The 22,864-nt window shown below is 46.6% G+C and overlaps 2 protein-coding genes across 3 annotated transcripts in view; one reads left to right on the top strand and one right to left on the bottom strand.

The window, feature by feature from the left end:
- C1H1orf146 (chromosome 1 C1orf146 homolog) overlaps window positions 1-2,179 on the bottom strand; it is a 57,094-nt gene extending 54,915 nt beyond the window's left edge. Inside the window, exon 1 of the mRNA XM_078770887.1 lies at window positions 2,047-2,179. The gene's annotated coding sequence lies outside the window, so the exon portion shown is untranslated. The remainder of the gene's footprint in view (window positions 1-2,046) is intronic.
- Window positions 2,180-11,161: 8,982 nt separating this feature from the next.
- LOC137420882 (proteoglycan 4) overlaps window positions 11,162-22,864 on the top strand; it is a 94,004-nt gene continuing 82,301 nt past the window's right edge. For both annotated transcript variants that reach the window (XM_068106368.2, XM_068106358.2), the window contains exon 1: window positions 11,162-11,427. In XM_068106368.2, the coding sequence (XP_067962469.2) occupies window positions 11,328-11,427 (100 nt within the window). In that variant the 5' untranslated portion in view covers window positions 11,162-11,327. The remainder of the gene's footprint in view (window positions 11,428-22,864) is intronic.

Here is a 22,864-nt window from a genome sequence, read left to right as displayed (position 1 = left end):
CGTGTTGTGGGGAAACGTGTTGTGGGGAAACGTGTTGTGGGGAAACGTGTTATGGGGAAACGTGTTATGGGGAAACGTGTTATGGGGAAACGTGTTATGGGGAAACGTGTTATGGGGAAACGTGTTATGGGGAAACGTGTTATGGGGAAACGTGTTATGGGGAAACGTGTTATGGGGAAACGTGTTATGGGGAAATGTGTTGGTGGAAATGGCATTTTACTGTTGCATCATGAAGGGACCGATGGCATTTGTTGACCTATTTTAGCCAAATAAAGTGGTCATTCCATTGTCCATACTCGTCCAACACAGCAATTCCTCATCATCTAATCTCGTGACAAATGCTGAAAGATGATGTTGAAACAATCCGCCGGCCCCATTTGACCATCGTCGGTCAATCTGTTGGCCAATCAAATGTCAGTATCAATTTGGAACTGAGACACGTTCGGAACGAGACTTGGTCGAACGGACCCCAATCTTGTAAATGTCACGGGGGAGGAGGACAGGGGGACAGACATGACTTTTCAAACATTGTGTCCCATTCCCGGTTATTATTTATTAAACTCGCTATTTTTAAAGTGTATTTCAAACCACAGAATCGCTCTGTGAAACCGCCGTGTGGCCACATTAATTATTTAATAACCACACCGCACCGCGGGGTCACCGCATGTGCTCAGGATCCCTGTGAAACCGCCGTGTGGCCACATTAATTATTTAATAACCACACCGTACCGCGGGGTCACCACATGTGCTCAGGATCCCTGTGAAACCGCCGTGTGGCCGCATTAATTATTTAATAACCACACCGCACCGCGGGGTCACCACATGTGCTCAGGATCCCTGTGAAACCGCCGTGTGGCCACATTAATTATTTAATAACCACACCGCACCGCGGGGTCACCACATGTGCTCAGGATCCCTGTGAAACCGCCGTGTGGCCACATTAATTATTTAATAACCACACCGCACCGCGGGGTCACCGCATGTGCCCAGGATCCCTGTGAAACCGCCGTGTGGCCACATTAATTATTTAATAACCACACCGCACCGCAGGGTCACCGCATGTGCTCAGGATCCCTGTGAAACCGCCGTGTGGCCACATTAATTATTTAATAACCACAGCGCACCGCGGGGTCACCACATGTGCTCAGGATCCCTGTGAAACCGCCGTGTGGCCACATTAATTATTTAATAACCACACCGCACCGCGGGGTCACCACATGTACTCAGGATCCCTGTGAAACCGCCGTGTGGCCACATTAATTATTTAATAACCACACCGCACCGCGGGGTCACCACATGTGCTCAGGATCCCTGTGAAACCGCCGTGTGGCCACATTAATTATTTAATAACCACACCGCACCGCAGGGTCACGACATGTGCTCAGGATCCCTGTGAAACCGCTGTGTGGCCACATTAATTATTTAATAACCACACCGCACCGCGGGGTCACCACATGTGCTCAGGATCCCCGTGAAACCGCCGTGTGGCCACATTAATTATTGAATAACCACACCGCACCGCGGGGTCACCACATGTGCTCAGGATCCCTGTGAAACCGCCGTGTGGCCACATTAATTATTTAATAACCACACCACACCCCGGGGTCACCGCATGTGCTCAGGATCCCTGTGAAACCGCCGTGTGGCCACATTAATTATTTAATAACCACACCGCACCGCGGGGTCACCGCATGTGCTCAGGATCCCTGTGAAACCGCCGTGGCCACATTAATTATTTAATAACCACACCGCACCGCGGGGTCACCACATGTGCTCAGGATCCCTGTGAAACCGCCGTGTGGCCACATTAATTATTTAATAACCACACCGCACCGCGGGATCACCACATGTGCTCGGCCCTCTTGGGATTAATGTGCGGCCTCTGCGCCCGTTACGCAAACCGAGTCCATTGCACTCATTATTCCATGATAAACACCTTTCATATAACTACAAGTTAAATGGACGAACACGTTTCTCGTTACAAGTCGGAATTGATACCTTAAATCTCGTTATAAATGGAATTAATAAACATTTCCCATTGATTACCAGAGGCCTCTGAGGGAGAGTGCAGCCGGTTGCTATGGAGTCCAAATGGAATCTTCACCCCGTGGCGGATCCTGTGGAGATTGGATGAAAATCCCGGCGTGAGGTAAAACGATTCAGGTGAGGCGAGGGCGCCCTCCATCGGCGCTCTTTTGAGGTGCTCGAGCGAGTCCCCATCGATGGGGGTTAACAATAAAAAAGAAGAGCACTTTGTGGAAATATCGGTATTTTTATAGGGAATAACATTTGGATTTGGCAATGATTAAATGAGCCAAACTCTTACGTCATCGTGTCAGTTTAAATGCCATTAATATTTACCATGCTCGTTTTTCGGTTCGATTATCGGAATTAATTTATGTCTGTTTTATTAAACTTCAAACTAAATTAAAAGTGGGATTATAAAGCAATGTATTAATTGGCAAACCTTTATACACCGCTTAGAAAAAGTATTGAAAACAAATATTGTGGAAAAGGAAAGTATTCTCACTGTTTACAGATTTAAACGAAATCTAGAGAAGAGAACAAATCAAGGAAGAGTGTGAAACAGGCGACATCGCATACACAGGCCTTGTTTGAACCTTTGACAATACAGGACTTCCTGCTCTTCCTCAGACTGGATCATTTCGAAAATGTATGCATGCAAAATGGCGGTGTAACCAAAGTCACGTGACGTAGCTTTAATATCACGTGACGTGTTAATTGACAAAGTCAAACTCGAAGTAAGCGAACCTGTACTCGAACTCGTCTCCCCTCATTATCGCCATCCTTGATCCCAATAACTCATCTTCCCTCGTTATCCTCAAACTTGAGGATAATAACGCCCTCCATTAAAACCTCCTATGTGTGTATGTATGTATGTAGCCTATGTATGCATGTATGTATGTATGTATGTATGTGTGGCGGACACGAGGGCTCGCTGGCGCGGTGACATCATTCTGCGCACCAAGAGGGTGTCGGCCACGCCCGAGGGGTAGGCGTGGCCTCGGGATATACACGGGGCGCGCAGCCCCGAGCAAGTCAGTGCGATAGTTGAGCTTTAGAATAAAGACTCTTTTTGGTTACCCGCGTTGTTGCTTATCTTCTAGGCAAACAAGTCGTGCGCATAGCACCGCACTTCACTGGTGACCACGACGCTGGTTCAGCCGCCGCTGACCAACAGAACGCGCCATGTCAAACAATGCGGTCGCGGTGAAGCTCCCTGAGTTTTGGGAAGCTCAGGCCGAGGTATGGTTCGTGCAGGCCGAGGCACAGTTCCAACTTTGAGGCGTAACGGCGGATGAGATGCGTTATTACCACGTCATCGCCCCCCTCGGGCCCGGCACAGCCGCCCGAGTCGGGTCCGTCCTGCGGAACGCACCGGCCGACCACAGGTACGAGGCGCTCAAGCGTCTCCTCATTGCCACGTTCGGCCTCACGGAGTGCGAACGGGCCGACCGCCTCCTGGACCTTCCCGAACTCGGCGACACACGACCATCGGTCCGGATGGATGACATGCTGTCGCTGCTGGGTGACAAAGCCCCGGATTTTTTATTCCGGGCGCTCTTTCTACGCCAGCTACCGGCACAGGTACGCCTCGCGTTGGCCGGTTCCAAAATAAAGGAACCCCGCGCTCTGGCCGTCCAGGCCGATGAGTTTTTCGCGGCTTGTGACACGCGGGCGAGAGTCGGTGCGGCCGTCGCGGATCCCAAGGCTGATGCTGCTGCACACCTCGTGGATCCCGAGGCTGATGCCGATGCACACCTCGTGGCCGCCGCCACGCCCCGCCCACCACCACCGCGAAAGCCGCGGCCTCCGCCGCAAACCTGGTGCCGTTTCCACGCCAGGTTTGGCCACAAGGCTAGGAATTGTTGCCCGCCGTGCTCGTTTGGCAAGTTGGGAAACGCCCGGGCCGGCACTCGGTAGCGGCTTTGAGCGTCGGCCTTTCCGGCAGCCTCCTTCTTGTCACGGACACCTTGTCCGGGCGTCGCTTCCTCTGCGACACAGGCGCACAGGTGAGCGTTATCCCCACCTCCACGTCCGACAAGCGAACCGCGGGCCGGGGCCCCGCATTGCTTGCAGCCAAAGGTACACCCATACGCACATTCGGGAAGCGCTGCCTCTCCCTGCGGTTCGGAGGGCAACGCTTTCAATGGACGTTCGTAACCGCCAGCGTGCCCATGGCATTGCTCGGTGCGGACTTCCTATGTGCAACTGGGTTGTTGGTGGACGTGAAGCACAGACGCCTCGTCCAGGCCGAAACGTTCAGCTCGCTTGCTTGCGCGCTGAGCAGTTCGTTGGGCAGCTCCCTGAGCAGCTCGCCAAGCGGCTTGCTGAGCGGTTCGGTCCCGGCGAGGTTGGTCTGTACGCTTCCGGCAGCGGACGAGTTCACCCGTCTCCTCGCCAGCTTCCCGGCCCTCACGCGGCCCACCTTCTCGGCGGTGGCCGTCAAGCACGGGGTGGAACATCACATCCCCACCGTCGGGCCACCGGTCTACGCCCGGGCACGCCGCCTCGAGCCGACGAAGCCCGCGGTGGCGAAGGCGGAGTTCACTACGCTGGAGCGGCTGGGAATCGTACGGCGCTCCAAGAGCGCTTGGGCGTCGCCACTGCACATCGTGCCGAAGCCCGGCGGGGGATGGCGGCCGTGTGGAGACTACCGCCGCCTCAACGATGCCACCACCCCCGACCGCTACCCGGTCCCTCACATTCAGGACTTTTCCGCCCGGTTGGCGAAAATGTCCTTATTTTCTAAGGTGGACCTCATCCGCGGATACCACCAGGTCCCCGTCAGGCCGGAGGACATACCGAAGACGGCCGTCATTACACCATTCGGCCTCTTCGAGTTTCTTCGGATGCCCTTCGGATTGAAGAATGCGGCTCAGGCGTTCCAACGGTTGATGGACAGCATCTTGCGCGACTTGGATTGCGTTTACGTCTACCTGGACGACATCCTCGTCGCAAGCGCGTCCCGCGAAGAGCACCTCCGCCACCTCCGCACGCTCTTCGAACGCCTGGGCCAGCATGGCCTGATCGTAAACCCCGCCAAGTGCCGGTTCGGCGTCGCCGAAATCGACTTTTTGGGGCACCGCGTCACCAGGCACGGGGCCACCCCCTTACCGACAAAGGTGGAGGCGGTCAAGGGGTTTCCGCGCCCCCGCACGATCAGGGGGCTCCAGGAGTTCCTGGGCATGGTGAACTTTTACCACCGTTTCCTGCCCCGCGTCGCCCAGCTCCTGCGCCCCCTGCACGAGGCCCTCCGGGGGAAGCCGGGCAAAGGTGACGTTGTTTGGACCGAGCAGATGGACGCAGCATTCGTGGGCGCGAAGCTCGCCTTGGCTAACGCCACCATGCTCGCGCACCCGGCGCTCGATGCACCGATCGCCCTCACCACCGACGCGTCGGACTACGCGATGGGCGCGGTGCACGAGCAATGGGTGCGTGGTGCTTGGCAACCGCTGGCGTTTTTCAGCCGGCAGCTTCGCCCGCACGAACGCCGGTACAGCACCTTCGACCGCGAGTTGCTCGGGCCCCACCTGGCGGTCCGGCACTTCCGCCATCTGCTCGAGGGCCGTTCGTTCACGGCCTTCGTCGACCACAAGCCCCTGGTCTTCGCGATGGCCAAGGTCGCCGAGCCATGGTCGGCCCGGCAGCAGCGTGACCTCTCAGCCGTGTCCGAGTACACGACGGACATCCGGCACGTCGTGGGAAAGGACAACCCGGTGGCGGATTGCCTTTCCCGGTCCGTCGCCCACGCGGTCCACCTCGGGATCGACTATGCCCGGATGGCGGTGGACCAGACCGCCGACCCCGACGTCCAGGCCTTGCGGACCGCCGTCACGGGCCTCCGCGTCACTGAGGTGCCGTTCGACGGCGCGGGCACGGCTCTCTTGTGTGACGTCTCCCTCGGGCGGCCTCGCCCCATCGTGCCCGCGGGCTGGCAGTGCCGGGTTTTTGACGCCATCCACGGCCTGTCCCACCCGGGCACGAAGGCCTCCCAGAGGCTGGTCGCCGACAAGTTTGTCTGGCATGGCCTCCGGAAGGCCGTCCGCGATTGGACCAGGACGTGCCTCGCGTGCCAGCGCGCGAAGGTGCACCGTCACACCCAGCCCCCGTTGGCCCCGTTCACGGTGCCCGAACGTCGGTTCGACCACGTTCACGTGGATTTGGTGGGACCTCTGCCCCCCTCGCGGGGTTTCACCCACATCCTCACCATGGTGGACCGCACCACCCGGTGGCCGGAGGTCGTGCCTTTGGCGGCGGCGACGACGGCGGCGGACGTCGCGCAGGCGTTCATCGCCACCTGGGTTGCCCGGTTCGGCGCCCCCTCGGACATCTCGTCCGACCGCGGCCCCCAGTTCACCTTGGAGCTCTGGGGGGCGGTCGCTCGGCGTCCAGCTGCACCGCACCACGGCCTACCACCCCCAGGCCAACGGCCTGTGCGAGCGCTTCCACCGCTCCTTGGATCCCAATAACTCATCTTCCCTCGTTATCCTCAAACTTGAGGATAATAACGTCCTCCATTAAAACCTCCTATGTGTGTATGTATGTATGTAGCCTATGTATGCATGTTTGTCTGTATGTATGTACCGTATGCATGTATGTATGCATGTATGTATGGAAGGATGGATGGATGCGTATACGTATGTATGTATGTATGTATGTATGTGTATGGATGTATGTATGGATGGATGCGTATGTATGTATGTATGTATGGATGGATGGATGTATGTATGTATGTATGGATGGACGTGTATGTATCGTATGTATGGATGTATGTATGGATGGATGCGTATGTACGTACGTATGTATGGATGTATGTATGGATGGATGCGTATGTATGTATGTATGTATGTATGTATGTATGTATGTATGCTCCCCTTCCCTCCCTTTAAATGGCACCATGTCTGACTCCGCTCTTGAGAAGAACGAATGTCTCAATTCTGGCTTTATTTTCTAATCTTGTATCTCCAACCCCTCTGACTCTCGTTACCGGTACCTGCCTTTACCTGTCGTTCCCAACTTCACTCTCGTTACCCAACCTTACCTGTCGTTCCCAACTGGTCCTGGATTCTTTGTCTTTACCTCCACCACTGAAACTCAATGGAGGTTATGTTTTCACCCCTGTCTGTCTCTCTGTTTGCTTGTTCTGTCTGTCTCTCTGTTTGTTTGTTCTGTCTGTTTCTCTGTTTGTTTATTTTGTCTGTCTCTCTGTTTGCTTGTTCTGTCTGTCTCTCTGTTTGCTTGTTCTGTCTGTCTCTCTGTTTGCTTGTTCTGTCTGTCTCTCTGTTTGCTTGTTCTGTCTGTTTCTCTGTTTGTTTATTTTGTCTGTCTCTCTGTTTGCTTGTTCTGTCTGTCTCTCTGTTTGCTTGTTCTGTCTGTCTCTCTGTTTGCTTGTTCTGTCTGTCTCTCTGTTTGCTTGTTCTGTCTGTCTCTCTGTTTGCTTGTTCTGTCTGTCTCTCTGTTTGCTTGTTCTGTCTGTCTCTCTGTTTGCTTGTTCTGTCTGTCTCTCTGTTTGTTTATTTTGTCTGTCTCTCTGTTTGTATGTTTGGTAATTGTGAAAATCGAAGATTTTTCAAGTACCCTATATTGGTTGGTGTCTTGTGCGTTAGTCTGTCTGTTTGTCTGTCTGTCTGTCTGTTTGTCTTTATGTCAATCGCCTTAGGGTCACAATTTTAATCCGATCTTTACAAAACTTCACCAAATGGTGGAGATGGCCATAACGAAGAAGCCTGTTGATTTTGAGGTCAAAAGGTCAACATAGACCAAAGGTCAACAACTTTGTCAAATTTCTAAAATCCTCAATTTTCATCAGATTGACTGGAAATTTGAACATGATTTGCATATCAGATCACTGAATTCAACCACCAATTATTTTGAGGTCAACATAGGCCAAAAGGTCAACAAAGGCCTAAGGTCCACAACTTGTTTTAGGGGTTTAGCAACTATCGTGCTATACACGACATATTTCTTGTTTGTTTTGGGAACAAGAAAAAGTTGTGGACGGATTCGGACGAAATTTGGTGGAGAGGTGGGGTATATAACATGGACGAAATGATTACATTTTGGTGAAGATCCGGATCTGGATCTATATCTGAGAATTTTTAAGTGATTCTTCACCATTGAGAGATCGGGCAAAAAACGATACACGGCAGGATATCTCGAAAAGTTATGGATGGATTTGGACGAAACTTGGTAGACAGGTTGTCTGTGTGACAAGGATGAATCGATTCGATTTTGGTAAGATTCGAATCCGGATACGAGAATTTTATTAATTTTGAGTGATTCTTCACCATTGAGTGATTAGGCCAAAAACTATATACACGGTGTTCCAAAAGGACCTGGACACATCTAGTTGTTAATATATTTACAACCAAGAATGATAAAACGATACCCTTTAGTTTATATGATACAGAAACTCATAAAGTTTTCTGCACACTATCGATAGTATACACCTCAATGTTAACTCTGTTTGTCGTGCGCAGGACGACAAGGTGGTACACAAGGTCTTGCCATATTCGGCTCGGCATGTTTGCGTCCACCAATGTACATGCAGCTGTGATCCGAGAACGAAGATCCTGCAGGTTTGCCACCTTGGTGTTGCAGACAACAACCTTGACAAACCCCCACAGGAAAAAATAATAAAGGGGGGTAATGTCTGGTGATCGTGGGGGCCAGGCGGTTGGTCCATCTCGGCCAATCCAACAACCTTAAGTGTCAAGGCTCATGGAAGAGTGAGAACACCTATCAGAGTGAAAAGGGGGGGGGGAGGTAACATCAAAAGCAAGGTAGAGGGGCACAACAAAGGGATGTTTAGAGGGATAACGGGCAATACAATGGGGAAGAATGACAGCGAACGTTGGCCCAACGTCTGTGTGCTATCTGGTTTCTTTCCAGATCGTTATGTTCCCTCCACTCTCCCTCCTTCACCTCTGTCTATTGTTACATCGCTCTTTCATCCCCAGTTCTCCCTTCCTCTTCTCACAGACCGCTTATAGTTGTGTTTGAGCATGTATCTAGGTTGTTCACCCCTCGTTCTCCTTCTTCCTCTTCCCCTTTCCCTCTCCCTCCCCCCTTCCCATCCTCCTCTTCCTCTCCACTTCCCCCTTGTTCCCCCCTCACTCTGTCATTCTTCCCCCTTGTATTGCCCATTCTCCCTCTAAGTGTCCCTCCGTTGCATCCCTCTACCCAGCTGTTGATGTTTCCCCCCTTTTCACTTTGTTCTGTGTTCTAAGTTTTCCATGAGCCTTGACCTTGTAACAACAACAACAACAACATGCATTTTAAAGGCCATTTTCCCTGCTGGAGCGGGGATGTTGGAGCGGGGATGCTGGAGCGGGGAGCTTGTAAGCCCCCCAAAAATTGAAACCACTAATACATTGAGGATCAACGTGGAACTACTTTCCGCTAAGTGCTTACTTCATGTACATAAAGCAAGGAAAACATGGAATATTAGCAGTTCCAGCAGCCTCCGCATTCTTGCCCAGGACGAGGAAACAAAGAAGAAGCCCGTACGTGGTGCCTTATGAAGTGGTGCTAACGACATAAAGGTGTGTACAATGTACATGTAGACAATTTTTATTATTCTTTGTTTGGGAGGGAGATGGGAGGGTGATGGGGCAGGGTGATGGGAGGATGATGGCAGGGTGATGGGAGGGTGATGGCAGGGTGATGGGAGGGTGATGGCAGAGGGTGATGGCAGAGGGTGATGGGAGAGTGATGGGAGGGTGATGGGGGGAAGATGGGAGGGTGATGTGGCAGGGTGCTGTGGCAGGGTGATGGCAGGGTGATGGCAGAGGGTGGTGGCAGAGGGTGGTGGGAGGGAGATGGCAGGGTGATGGGAGGGTGATGGCAGGGTGATGGGAGGGTGATGGCTGGGTGATGGGACGGTGATGGCAGAGGGTGATAGCAGAGGGTGATTGCAGAGGGTGATGGCAGAGGGTGATGGCAAAGGGTGGTGGCAGAGGGTGGTGGGAGGGAGATGGCAGGGTGATGGGAGGGTGATGGGAGGGTGATGGGGGGGAGATGGGAGGGTGATGGGGCAGGGTGATGGGGCAGGGTGATGGGGCAGGGTGATGGGGCTGGGTGATGGCAGGGTGATGGCAGGGTGATGGCAGGGTGATGGCAGGGTGATGGAAGAGGGTGATGGCAGAGGGTGATGGCAGAGGGTGATGGCAGAGGGTGATGGCAGAGGGTGATGGCAGGGAATTAACATTAACGAATAACATTTGTAATGTAATAATTTGTAATAATTTGTAGTAATAGATATAATAATAATAACGAATTCTGCTCTGTTTCAATTCTGTTTCAATTTGCTGATATGCTTTGCAAACCTTTTTTTTTTTTAACTATTTTAAAACTAATACAATTCGAACATGGAATACATACTGACACTGCACTTTCAGGTCTCCTACAAATCCTACCCTGTCGCCTCACCGTGGCGTAGGAGTGGCAATGGTCAATGGCATCGAATGTCATGGCTAGCAAAGACAGGGAGGTACACTTGATTTAAATTTGGAAATTTTTTTTTTTTTTTTTTGGCCACGGAACGGGCACCCACGTACGGGCACGTCCTAGTGTACATAAAGCAAGGAAAACATGGAATATTAGCCACAGGTCAACGCAGGTTAAGGATTCCAGGTAATTTCTCAAGCAGTGTCCTTCAGGGTCTGGAATCAACTAAAGGAAGGTGTAGAGTGCGTGCTTGTAAAAACAATTGATGAAACAAGAAGGATAAAAGGAACCTGGTATAAAACAGTGATTTGTATTGAAAAATATTTTATTAAACAGACTACGGAGGTAGTTTTACACGAGGGTCACCTGGAGTGCAGAACATATCTTGTTTTCTTTGTGCTTTGACTTTGTTATGTGACTCACAATGCTGGAAACGAAGGTTCAATTCCCCATAATCGTGGGATTTGTCCACTGTTTCCCAATGACCTTGTAATTCCACTTAAAGTAACTCGTGCTTTACTTCTTCTTCTCCTTATTGAGGATTTGCACAATGTAGGAATAAATTGTACGTTCAGCTCGATAAAGTAAAGTTTGATGTCAATAACATTCTGGAATGAAAATGTTTCCAATGTTTCTGGTGAACGGAAGAAACGCCCAGGGGTCAACCAGAGGCCTGTTTATCAGTGATTGTGCAACCTCCGCATTCCGCTTGCGATCCATGCCAGGTTGGAATGACGAGGAGGGAAAAGAATGAAATTTCCTCTATTCTTGGAAAACGTTGATAGTGATTGGGCCGTTCTGTGGATTCACTTATTTGACATCTTGTGGTGTGCACGTTTCACTCCAAAAGCGACATGATGCGTGGCCGGCTGCGGACATGGAACACGCCGGAGCTCCTTCTTTGCGTCTGTCTCGGTGTCTCCATAATTGCTGGTGTTGTGTCGTTTGAAACACGTGAGGAAACTTGTGCTTTATTTTCTGTTATGAACGAACAAAGCCTTATGATGGGACACCCTGTACGTGTAGGATGTCACCGGTTAACGTCGTCCTGGTCCCAGTTAACGTTGTTTCGTTGTAACATCGATACCAATTAGATACCACGGCTTCACAGAACGTTGTGATTATCTATTTATATCTCACTATTACATCGTTCGTGATATATAGAGTCACGTGAAAAAGGAAGTACACCCCATGTAAAGTTTTGACTTTTTCAACATATTTCAACATACAGCTATTTGATCTTCATTTCAACAATATTGATAGATAAAGGTGATATAATATAACAAATATCATGAAATATTTACATTTTGTCGTCCATTGTATAATTTAAATAAACATAAATGCAAATTTCGCATGTGGAAAAAGTAAGTACACCCTTGGCTCTAATAGGTGGTATTGCCCCCTTTGGCAGAAACAACCTCAAGTAGGCGTTTCTTATAACTGTCTACCAGTCTCTGACATCGACTGGGAGAAATTTTTGCCCACTCCTCCATGCAGAATTCTTTCAGCTGTGCGACGTTTGAGGGGTTTCTTGCATGCACAGCTCGTTTCAAATCCCCCCACAACATCTCGATGGGATTTAGATCCGGGCTTTGACTTGGCCTTTCCAGAACCCTCCATTTCTTTCTTTTCAGCCATTCCTTGGTGGATTTACTGGTATGTTTAGGGTCATTGTCATGTTGCAAGGTCCACCTTCGGTTGAGCTTCAACTTTCTGACAGATTGCCTCACATTATCCTCAAGCACCCTCTGGTACAATGAAGAATTCATAGTGGATTCTATGATGGTGAGCTGCCCAGGCCCTGATGCAGCAAAGCTGCCCCAAACCATAATATTTCCACCACCATGCTTTACAGTTGGTATCAGGTTCTTGTGGTCAAATGGGGTCTTTGGTTTTCGCCAAACATGTCTTCTGGTACTGTGGCCAAATAGCTCTACCATTGACTCATCTGTCCAGAGCACATTGTTCCAGAAGTGCTGGTCTTTGCCTCGGTGTTCATTGGCAAACTTAAGTCTTGCCCTGATGTTCTTTCTGGACAGCAAAGGTTTCCTCCTGGCACACCTCCCATGTAGATCAAATTTGTGCAGCCTCTTTCTAATGGTAGACTCATGCACTTTGACATCAACAGTGGCCAGAGCTGTGGGTTCCGTGATGACATTCTGGGATTCTTAGAGACTTCTTTCAGCATCTTGCGGTCTGCTCTCGGGCTGAACTTGCTGGGGAGGCTTCGCCTGAACAAGTTGGCAGTTGTTTGGAATCTTCTCCACTTGTAGATGATTTTCCGGACAGTCAAATGATTGATTTCAAATTGTTTGGAGATCTTTTTAAATCCCTTCCCAGACTCGTAGGCATCTATAACCTTCTTTCTGAAGGCCTCAGAGAGCTCTTTTGATCTAGGCATGGTGACGCCGCACACTTCAACAACAAAGAGCAAACCAAACTAAATGTCTGAGGTTTAAATAAGACAGGTTCCTCCAAGATCCTCTCTAACGATGTTCTAATCATTTGCACCTGAGCTGGTGCACCTGATTCTAATTTTAGGTATTTGAAGTAGTGATAAATGTAGGGGTGTACTTACTTTTTCCACATGCGAAATTTGCATTTATGTTTATTTAAATTATACAATGGACTACAAAATGTAAATGTTTCATGATATTTGTTATATTATATCACCTTTATCTATCAATATTGTTGAAATGAAGATCAAATAGCTGCATGTTGAAATATGCTGAAAAAGTCAAAACTTTACATGGGGTGTACTTACTTTTTCACGTGACTGTATATATATATATATATATATATATATATATATATATATATATATATATATATATATATATATATATATATATATATATATATATATATGTCATGGAAAGTCGTCGGTGGTACTATTAAGTTTATAAAGAAAACAAGAGGCAGAGCGGTAAGCAGTCAATCCATAATGTCTATTGGCAGAATCGCAAAATGTGGCCTAGAAATTAGTTATGGAGCACCGTGTGTTAGAAGCTACCAACAGGTAATTTTGGAAAGCTTACATCCTGAATTATATGAAAATGCTTGTTGGCAGTTTTGAAAATGTCCTCGAGGGGAGATATCTGGTTGCCATGGTAACCACCTCAAAGATAATTCTAAAACCCATTAATTATTAATAAAAAAATATTTGGAGCACCAAATGACCGAATCAAATGCTTAAATATATGTTTTCTGACAGCATTTACCAGCTGGTATTAGAGAAAAAAATAAAATGTGGTCAAGGTCAAAGGTTCAGGTCAAATGTCACGACATTTCGTTTAAAAAATGGACATAAATAACATCAAAAATTGTTTTGATCTGGAGAAGTTTGTACAGCTTCACCAAATGTTGTGCTATGGATTCACTTTTCCTTTCAGAATGAACCTTAAGGTCTACTGATCATTTACCTATCAACAAATAATTGATTGTTCCCATGGCAACCATTATAACCAAGAAATGTGGTCAGATTGGCTTAAACTATGCACAAACACGTAAAATGCATAAATGCACAGGTAAAATATACACATTTAGACACGTAAAATGCATACATGCACAGGTAAAATATACACATTTAGACACGTAAAATGCATACATGCACAGGTAAAATATACACATTTAGACACGTAAAATGCATACATGCACAAGTAAAATATACACATTTAAACACGTAAAATGCATACATGCACAGGTAAAATATACACATTTAGACACGTAAAATGCGTACATGCACAGGTAAAATATACACATTTAGACACGTAAAATGCATACATGCACAGGTAAAATATACACATTTAGACACGTAAAATGCATACATGCACAGGTAAAATATACACATTTAAACATGTAGAATGCATACATGCACAGGTAAAATATACACATTTAAACACGTAAAATGCATACATGCACAGGTAAAATATACACATTTAAACACGTAAAATGCATACATGCACAGGTAAAATATACACATTTCAACACATAAAATGCCTACATGCACAGGTAAAATAAACACATTTAAACACGTAAAATGCATACATGCACAGGTAAAATAAACACATTTAAACACGTAAAATGCATACATGCACAGGTAAAATAAACACATTTAAACACGTAAAATGCATACATGCACAGGTAAAATAAACACATTTAAACACGTAAAATATACACATTTAAACACGTAAAATGCATACATGCACAGGTAAAATATACACTTTTTTTTTTCTTTTTTTTTTGTATACTGAATCGAGGCTGTAAAATGCATACATGCACACTGCACAGGTAAAATATACACATTTAAACACGTAAAATGCATACATGCATACACAACACATTGCATTTAAAAGTGACTCGGTGATGTCTTCAGATGCTACATCATTCGTTGTTCGAATTACAATTTGATGCTCATCATGTCCAAAGACCTTGACATGCTCTAGCTGCTCTATCATTATTTTCACATCCCCTTCATCTCGCACAACTCCAGCCTTAGAGATGTCTTTGTGTCTGTGTTTAGGTGTACCAAGCTCTTGATCTTCAACATGTATGTTGAACACGATATGTGCTTCTTCTGCCAGTCTACTGCGTTCATTGAATGTTAGGCACCATCTATCCCTGGCATTGTCTGTTCTGGTTATACCAATCAACCAATCAGACCACCAGCAACTTTACAAACCCTGTTTACATGTTATAAGGCTTGATCAGTTGAGATGTTGTTGACATGTCTGCTTGTTCGTTTGACAACACAGTTCCCGGAGGAGAATGCTCTATGCATGTCAGGATGTGCTTTGGTAGTAGCTTCATGTCGGCTAGGTACACAGCTCCCCATCGTGTGTAGTTGTTCCGATTGTAGGCTGAGAACCATGGCAACATATCTGCAAATGCTGCCAAATTTAGATCCCAGTTTCCGTCTCTCTCGGCTCTGATAAATTGTAGCAACGTTGATACCATGTTCAATGTTCATGTACCATGTTGATACCATGTTCTTTCTCCAGTATGTAGATGCTGGTGGAAGCTGAGAATCAAACTCCTTCATCAGACTGAGTCAACATAAATAATGAATTGTTTCCATGGTCATGTGATTTTGGCAGTCACCTGCTGTATCCAAACATTGGAGAAGTTGATTAAATTATTGGTGTCGTTCTTCTCCAGAATCTCCTCGCCTCATAAGACACACAACTTTGTCTACTGCATTGTTGATCTCTTCTGATATCGGCTTTTGCTGAGCAATAGCGCATTGCTGAACTTTTGGTCACATGATTCTAAAGAGTGCGTCATAAGTGAGCGTGTGTGCTCGAATTGATCGGTTGTATGACTTAGCTCGAATTATGTTATCTGCAGTGGTCTCACCAAAGACATCATTCTCTCTCCAAACATCAGACAGACCAGAGTCTTTCAGTGTTGTCCAATCACTCTCATGAAGTTGTGAGCTACGTGAAAATCCCCAAGCTTGATCACAAGATTCTTAGACAGTTCTGGATTTGCCCATTGTTACCGACGTGGACCCTGCGGGAAGGGCTCTGGGTACTGTCTATTGCTCCGGAGATCCTAATCGATGTTCTCGGGAGGCGAATACGTTCCCCGTGGCCGGGTCACGCCGTATGAGCAGTCAGACGTGACCGAGCGAAGTTACCATCCAAATGCCGATGCAATTTTAGCCCCCTCCCCCTACTCTTCAACACACTGTATGCCAATCCAGAAATGCAACGCAAATTCAAAGCAGGGGAATAAATGCAAATCCTTTACTAAAAATCAAGAAAATAACACATGGCACATCGGAGATCTCGCGAGATCTCGGAGACGGTGGGAGGGATTTTCGAAGCTCCACACGGTCTCCACGTTTTTCGAAGTTAAGTCTGTTCACAATTGTATTTTGTCGAAACTGTATTTATCTTTCGGTGTGTGAAGTTATTGTGTGCAACTTTGGTTGTTTCTCGGTGTTTATCTTTCATAAATTGATCGTCTGTTTGCCGTGTCGTGTCTTGAGGCCTTGTACAGTGTGCACTGTACAACCTTGAGGCTTTGTTTTTCTCTCAGCGGTCCGTCGTTTGTGATCCAATAACTTTCGTTCTCTGTATTCCCAGGCTTTTCACCCATAGCCTACTTCCTTGTGTAAATCTCAACTCAAAAAAAAAAACAAAAAAAAAAAAAAAAAACATTTCCTTCTCTGTTCTCATTCGTTTATTCATTCTTATTCGTTCGTTCGTTCTTCGACCACGTGTTTCTCCCCCATTTCCCCAGATAGTTTTCACTCATTAACCTTCAATGTTTACACTTTCCCCTCAAGTTATGTATTCCGTCATATTTTATAACACCTTTTTCTTCTTCTTCTTTAAAAGGCTGCTTTCGACCTGCTCACCAAATCAATTCATCCCAAAAAAAATCTTTCCTGGAAGTCCTGGCAGTGTCCATATGTTTTATACCTCTCCCACCGCCCCCTTCCCATGCCCCCCCCCCCCCCAAAACCCTCGCCCTCTCTCAGATCTCTCGATGTCTCCATGTCTCTCGGTCCCTGCTCTCAAATGTTGTGTTTGTGTCCTTCCCCCTCTCTCCCCATCTTTGCCCCCCCCCCCCCCCAAAGCCCTCGCCCTCTCTCAGATCTCTCGATGTCTCCATGTCTCTCGGTCCCTGCTCTCAAATGTTGTGTTTGTGTCCTTCCCCCTCTCTCCCCATCTTGTCTACCGCTCCCGATGTTATATGTTTTATGTGTCGGTTTGTCTTTCTGTGTGATTAATGTTCGCTCTTTCACAAGCCTCGATCTTGTATACAAAACAAAATAAAAAAAAAATAAAAAAAAAATGGCATATCACCAAGGAATAGATAAATCATACGGAAAATAAATCCTGTTGATATGCAGTGGCAAAGATCCAGTAATTACAGAAGGACAGACAGGCACCAAGACAATATGGACAAGACAATTAAACGACCCACCCATTATCCCTAGCTAATCCCAAAGGGGAGGGAGGTGGAAGCAAAATAACAAAGGAATATTCGCCAGGATATAAAGAAAATAATGGGTAACATAAAATCGGGAGAGGAGGAGGGAAATTCAGGCCTGTTTCAGGTGGCGTTCCTACTGCCTCATCCCAGACGTGTCCCGAGGGTGGCGCCTCCCCTCCACTCTTCTCTTTCTCAGTGGGTGTCCTCAAACTCCACGAACTACTTACCCAGAGCAGTTTCTGCAAAACATTGAATCCGCACGTTGCCTCCGGTCGGCTCAGACGATACTTAATGAGGAGCAAATGCTTCTGCTCCCTCTCCCACTTTTCCTCACGATCCCACGTGCACCGGGAAAACCCTCCTCCACCCCAATCTCTCCGGCATCGACTGTGCCTCCAACAGACAGCCCTCGGAGAGATTAATCAAATCCTCAAAAAGCTCACACAGGCCGAGTTTCTCGTCAAAACTGGGACCGCTTGTCCTGCGTTCGTTTTTGCCTTCCTCCCCCGTTCCGACGCACTCTCCTTCCTCTCACCTCCTCTTCTTTCTTTTTCTCCCAGAGGTTCTTTCTCTATTCAATTATGTAGAGCTCTGGTGGGAGGGAGAAAGTCGATAAGGAAGATCTTTCTTTTTTTTAACAAAATAATATAAAATAAAGTCGAAAGGGAAGGAAGAAAGAAAAGAGCAAATCTTGTTTCACAGCCTGCCCAGAATTTCACATAATATACACCCCAACGATCACAGCTTCTCGTCATTGCAAGCCCAGCCCCACGAGTGTACCATCATTAAACAATCCACCCCACAAGTGTAACACCACTGCAGTTATTTTGCTAAACAGTATAACTGTTGGTCTAGAGTTAGTGCTGTATCTTGCTCTTTTGCTATGCAGTACAACTGCTGGTCTAGAGTTAGTACTGTATCTTGCATTTTCGCTACTAGCCTACGGACGGGGCTTCAATTGGGAAGCCCAAATGAAAAGGCAAAATACCAGAAGGCCTGGTCACTCTACTCAGACTCAGACCTTTTGGTTTCAGACCTGGTCACTCTACTCTGGACATGCTGCTTCTGCTTTCTCAACAATGGATGGAGGTCCTCAATGCCAAACAGGAAATTAGAGCTGTCTCCCTTGACATATCACATGCCTTCGATACGGTCTGGCACCCTGCTCTGCTCACCAAACTCTCCTCCTTTGGTATCCATGGAAATCTCCACGCATGGCTGGTGGACTTCCTCTCGAGTCGAAGTCAACGTGTGGCCCTGAATGGGTTTATATCATCTCCTCTTCCTGTTCAGGCTGGAATTCCCCAAGGCAGTGTTCTGGGCCCTGTGCTTTTTCTGGTCTTCATCAATGATCTCTCTGACTCTCTTGAAAATCCTCTCTTTCTCTTTGCTGATAACTCTACTCTCTGTCGCTCCATTCCTCACCCCTCAGATCGGCAGTCTGCAGCCTCCTCACTCTCCGCAGACCTGGACAAAATCACAGACTGGGCAAACAAGTGGAACATGTCTTTCAATCCTGACAAATCTCACACTCTTACGATGTCTCTCCAAAAAAACCGACTGGACAACCCTCCCATCCACTTTCTGAATAATCCTCTCCAAGAAGTTCTGTCACTCAAGCTTTTGGGTCTCACTATCTGCCATGATCTTTCCTGGGAAAACCACATTTCAAATCTGGCCTCCAAAGCCAGTCGCCGACTGGGCATCCTCCATCGAGTGAAGTCCTTCCTTGGCACACCTGAGCTCCTCACCACATACAAGGCTTTCATCCACAGCTCAAAGGAATACTGCTCTCCCCTCTGGGCTGGTGCTCCTGCCTCACACCTAGCTCGTCTTCACGCTGTTGAAACCACAGCGTTCAGAATCATTGGAATCTCCCGTGATGAAGCAAACTCCAAGGGCCTTTCACTCATTCACCACAGGCAGGTTGGTGGTCTTTCCGTCTTCTACCGACTCCTCTCCGGCCTTGCCCCCCCCCCCATCTCTCTCTGGGCTCTGTCCCCCAAATATTCCTACAGGTCGCACAAGATCTGCCTGCAACCCTCTTATGGTTAAACTGCCAAAATCAAGACTCTCTGCTCACCTTCACTCCTTCATACCTCTTTTCTCCCGCCTCTGGAACAAACTCCCTCACTCTCTTCATTCCCACTCCTCCCTCCAGGTCTTTAAAACACCTGTTCACCACCATCTCTTATCTTCCCCCATCCAAAACCTTGATCTTTTCTACCCCTGCTAATTTCACCCCAAACCCACTTTTTTGAAATACCAACTTCTGTCCTGGAAGTCCTTGGTGTCCTTGTGTTTTATACTTCTCCCACCCCCCCCCCCCCCCACCCCTTCCCACGCCTCCTCCCCCAAGCCCTCTCCCTCCCACACATCTCCCGATGTCCTTGCTCTCAAATGTTGTGTTTGTGTGCTTCCCCTTCTCTCCCCATCTTGTCTACCACTCCCTCTTTTTATATATTTTGTTTGTCTGTTTGATTTGTTTGTGAAATAAATGTTAGCTCTTTCACGAACCTCGATTCTGTATACAAAAAAAAGAAAAGGCTTTTTTTATTTTAAACGATTCATATAAACATCCGTTGAATCATATCACATGCAAATCATCAAAATCTAAACAGTACATGGCGCCCATTTTGAAAAAAGATTGAATTCTGCAAAACGCAAGCGGCCGCTACACGTCTTTCTCAGTCGCACGTTTATGTGTGGAGAGTGTGCGCCGAATATGTAACACGGAAGCGGCCGTTACACCTGTTTCTCAGTCGATTTGCACACGCTGCAGTGTTACTTCAGAGCCGCACGTTTATATCGGAAGGGTTCGTCAGGAGTCGATCATCTACTCTCTCCTGGTACGTAGAATTTCAACAAAAGCCATAATGACTGTTCATATCGGTAAATATTATTCCATCGTGTTTGGAAAAACTGGAAAATTGGAAAACTTGGAAAAACAATCAAGCCTATTTTACTCCCAGGGGTCTCAGGAATACCCACCCAAAATATCGTTGCGATCGGTTCAGCCGTTTTTGCGGTACCTTCGAACGGACAGACTGACATTTGGTGAATTATAGTGAGATGCAGTACAACTGCTGGTCTAGAGTTAGTACTGTGTCTTGCCCAGGGCATACTTTATCCGAAACATCGATACACCTTTGAATGACCATCCTCAATTCACTGAATTCGGTCATTTCACCAGAAAGAAGAGACCGAACAAGCAAATATAAGACTAAGTTTAAGTTAAATATAAGTTTGTCAATAACACGACGTAATGGCATGTATGTAGCATGGTTTCCATGGCAACTAATTTCCAGATTTGTTTTAATAATCAAGCTAGACATGGGTCGTTTCCATAACACCTTTCAAATATGTACGCAGCCTCCCAGTAGACCACGGCCTCCATCGTATACTGTATTCATGCAAGCAAAGTAATACATGTAAATATTCATGCAAATGTAATACATATAAATATACATGCAAAGTAATACATGTAAATATACAGTCACATGAAAAAGTAAGTACACCCCATGTAAAGTTTTGACTTTTTCAACGTATTTCAACATACAGCTATTTGATCTTCATTTCAACAATATTGATAGATAAAGATGATATAACATAACAAATATCATGAAACATTTACATTTTGTAGTCCATTGTATAATTTAAATAAACATAAATGCAAATTTCGCATGTGGAAAAAAGTAAGTACACCCCTACATTTATCACTACTTCAAATACCTAAAATTAGAATCAGGTGCACCAGCTCAGGTGCAAATGATTAGAACATCATTAGAGAGGATGTTGGAGGAACCTGTCTTATTTAAACCTCAGACATTTAGTTTGGTTTGCTCTTTGTTGTTGAAGTGTGCGGCGTCACCGTGCCTAGATCAAAAGAGCTTTCTGAGGCCTTCAGAAAGAAGGTTATAGATGCCGACGAGTCTGGGAAGGGATTTAAATCCAAACAATTTGAAATCAATCATTCGACTGTCCGGAAGATCATCTACAAATGGAGAAGATTCCAAACAACTGCCAACTTGTTCAGGCCAGGCCGCCCCAGCAAGTTCAGCCCGAGAGCAGATCGCAAGATGCTGAAAGAAGTCTCTAAGAACCCCAGAATGTCATCACGGGACCTACAGGTAGCTCTTGCCACTGTTGATGTCAAAGTGCACGAGTCTACCATTAGAAAGAGGCTGCACAAATTTGATCTACATGGGAGGTGTGCCAGGAGGAAACCTTTGCTGTCCAGAAAGAACATCAGGGCAAGACTAAAGTTTGCCAATGAACACCTAGGCAAAGACCAGCACTTCTGGAACAATGTGCTCTAGACAGATGAGTCAAAGGTAGAGCTATTTGGCCACAGTACCAGAAGACATGTTTGGCAAAAACCAAAGACAGCATTTGACCACAAGAACCTGATACCAACTGTAAAGCATGGTTGTGGAAATATTATGGTTTGGGGCAGCTCTGCTGCACCAGGGCCTGGGCCGCTCACCATCATATAATCCACTATGAATTCTTCATTGTGCCAGAAGGTGCTTGAGGATAATGTGAGGCCATCTGTCGGAAAGTTGAAGCTCAACCAAAGGTGCACCTTGCAACATGATAATGACCCTAAACATACCAGTAAATCCACCAAGGAATGGGTGAAAAGAAAGAAATGGAGGGTTCTGGAATGGCCAAGTCAAAGCCCGGATCTAAATCCCATCGAGATGTTGTGGGGGATTTGAAACGAGCTGTGCATGCAAGAAACCCCTCAAACATCGCACAGCTGAAAGAATTCTGCATGGAGGAGTGGGCAAAAATTTCTCCCAGTCGATGTCAGAGACTGGTAGACAGTTATAAGAAACGCCTACTTGAGGTTGTTTCTGCCAAAGGGGGCAATACCACCTATTAGAGCCAAGGGTGTACTTACTTTTTCCACATGCGAAATTTGCATTTATGTTTATTTAAATTATACAATGGACTACAAAATGTTAATGTTTCATGATATTTGTTATATTTTATCACCTTTATCTATCAATATTGTTGAAATGAAGATCAAATAGCTGAATGTTGAAATATGTTGAAAAAGTCAAAACTTTACATGGGGTGTACTTACTTTTTCACGTGACTGTATATGCAAATATAATACATATAAATATACATGCAAATGTGATACATGTAAACATACATGCAAATGTAATACATGTAAATATACATGCAAATGTATGTACATAAGTTGTGTATATATTGCAATACTGACCTCATTAATGTGCTCTCGTCATTTGCATGACAATAATCAATACTTGGTTGGTGATTATTTTTGATCAGTAGAACATAAAGTTCATTATGAAAGTAAAATGGAATCCATGGCACAAAATTTGGCCAAGATATTCACCTTTTCCCATTTATTTCAAGTTTTGATGAAATTTTGGTCCATTTTTTCACTTAAATGTTATGACCTTTGTTTGAC

The sequence above is a fragment of the Myxine glutinosa genome, chromosome 1, assembly GCF_964187855.1.
Source record: "Myxine glutinosa chromosome 1, kmMyxGlut1.1, whole genome shotgun sequence".
NCBI lineage: Eukaryota > Metazoa > Chordata > Myxini > Myxiniformes > Myxinidae > Myxine > Myxine glutinosa.
The sequence above is the reverse complement of the archived record's forward strand: the minus strand, read 5'-3'. Positions and strand labels throughout refer to the sequence as shown.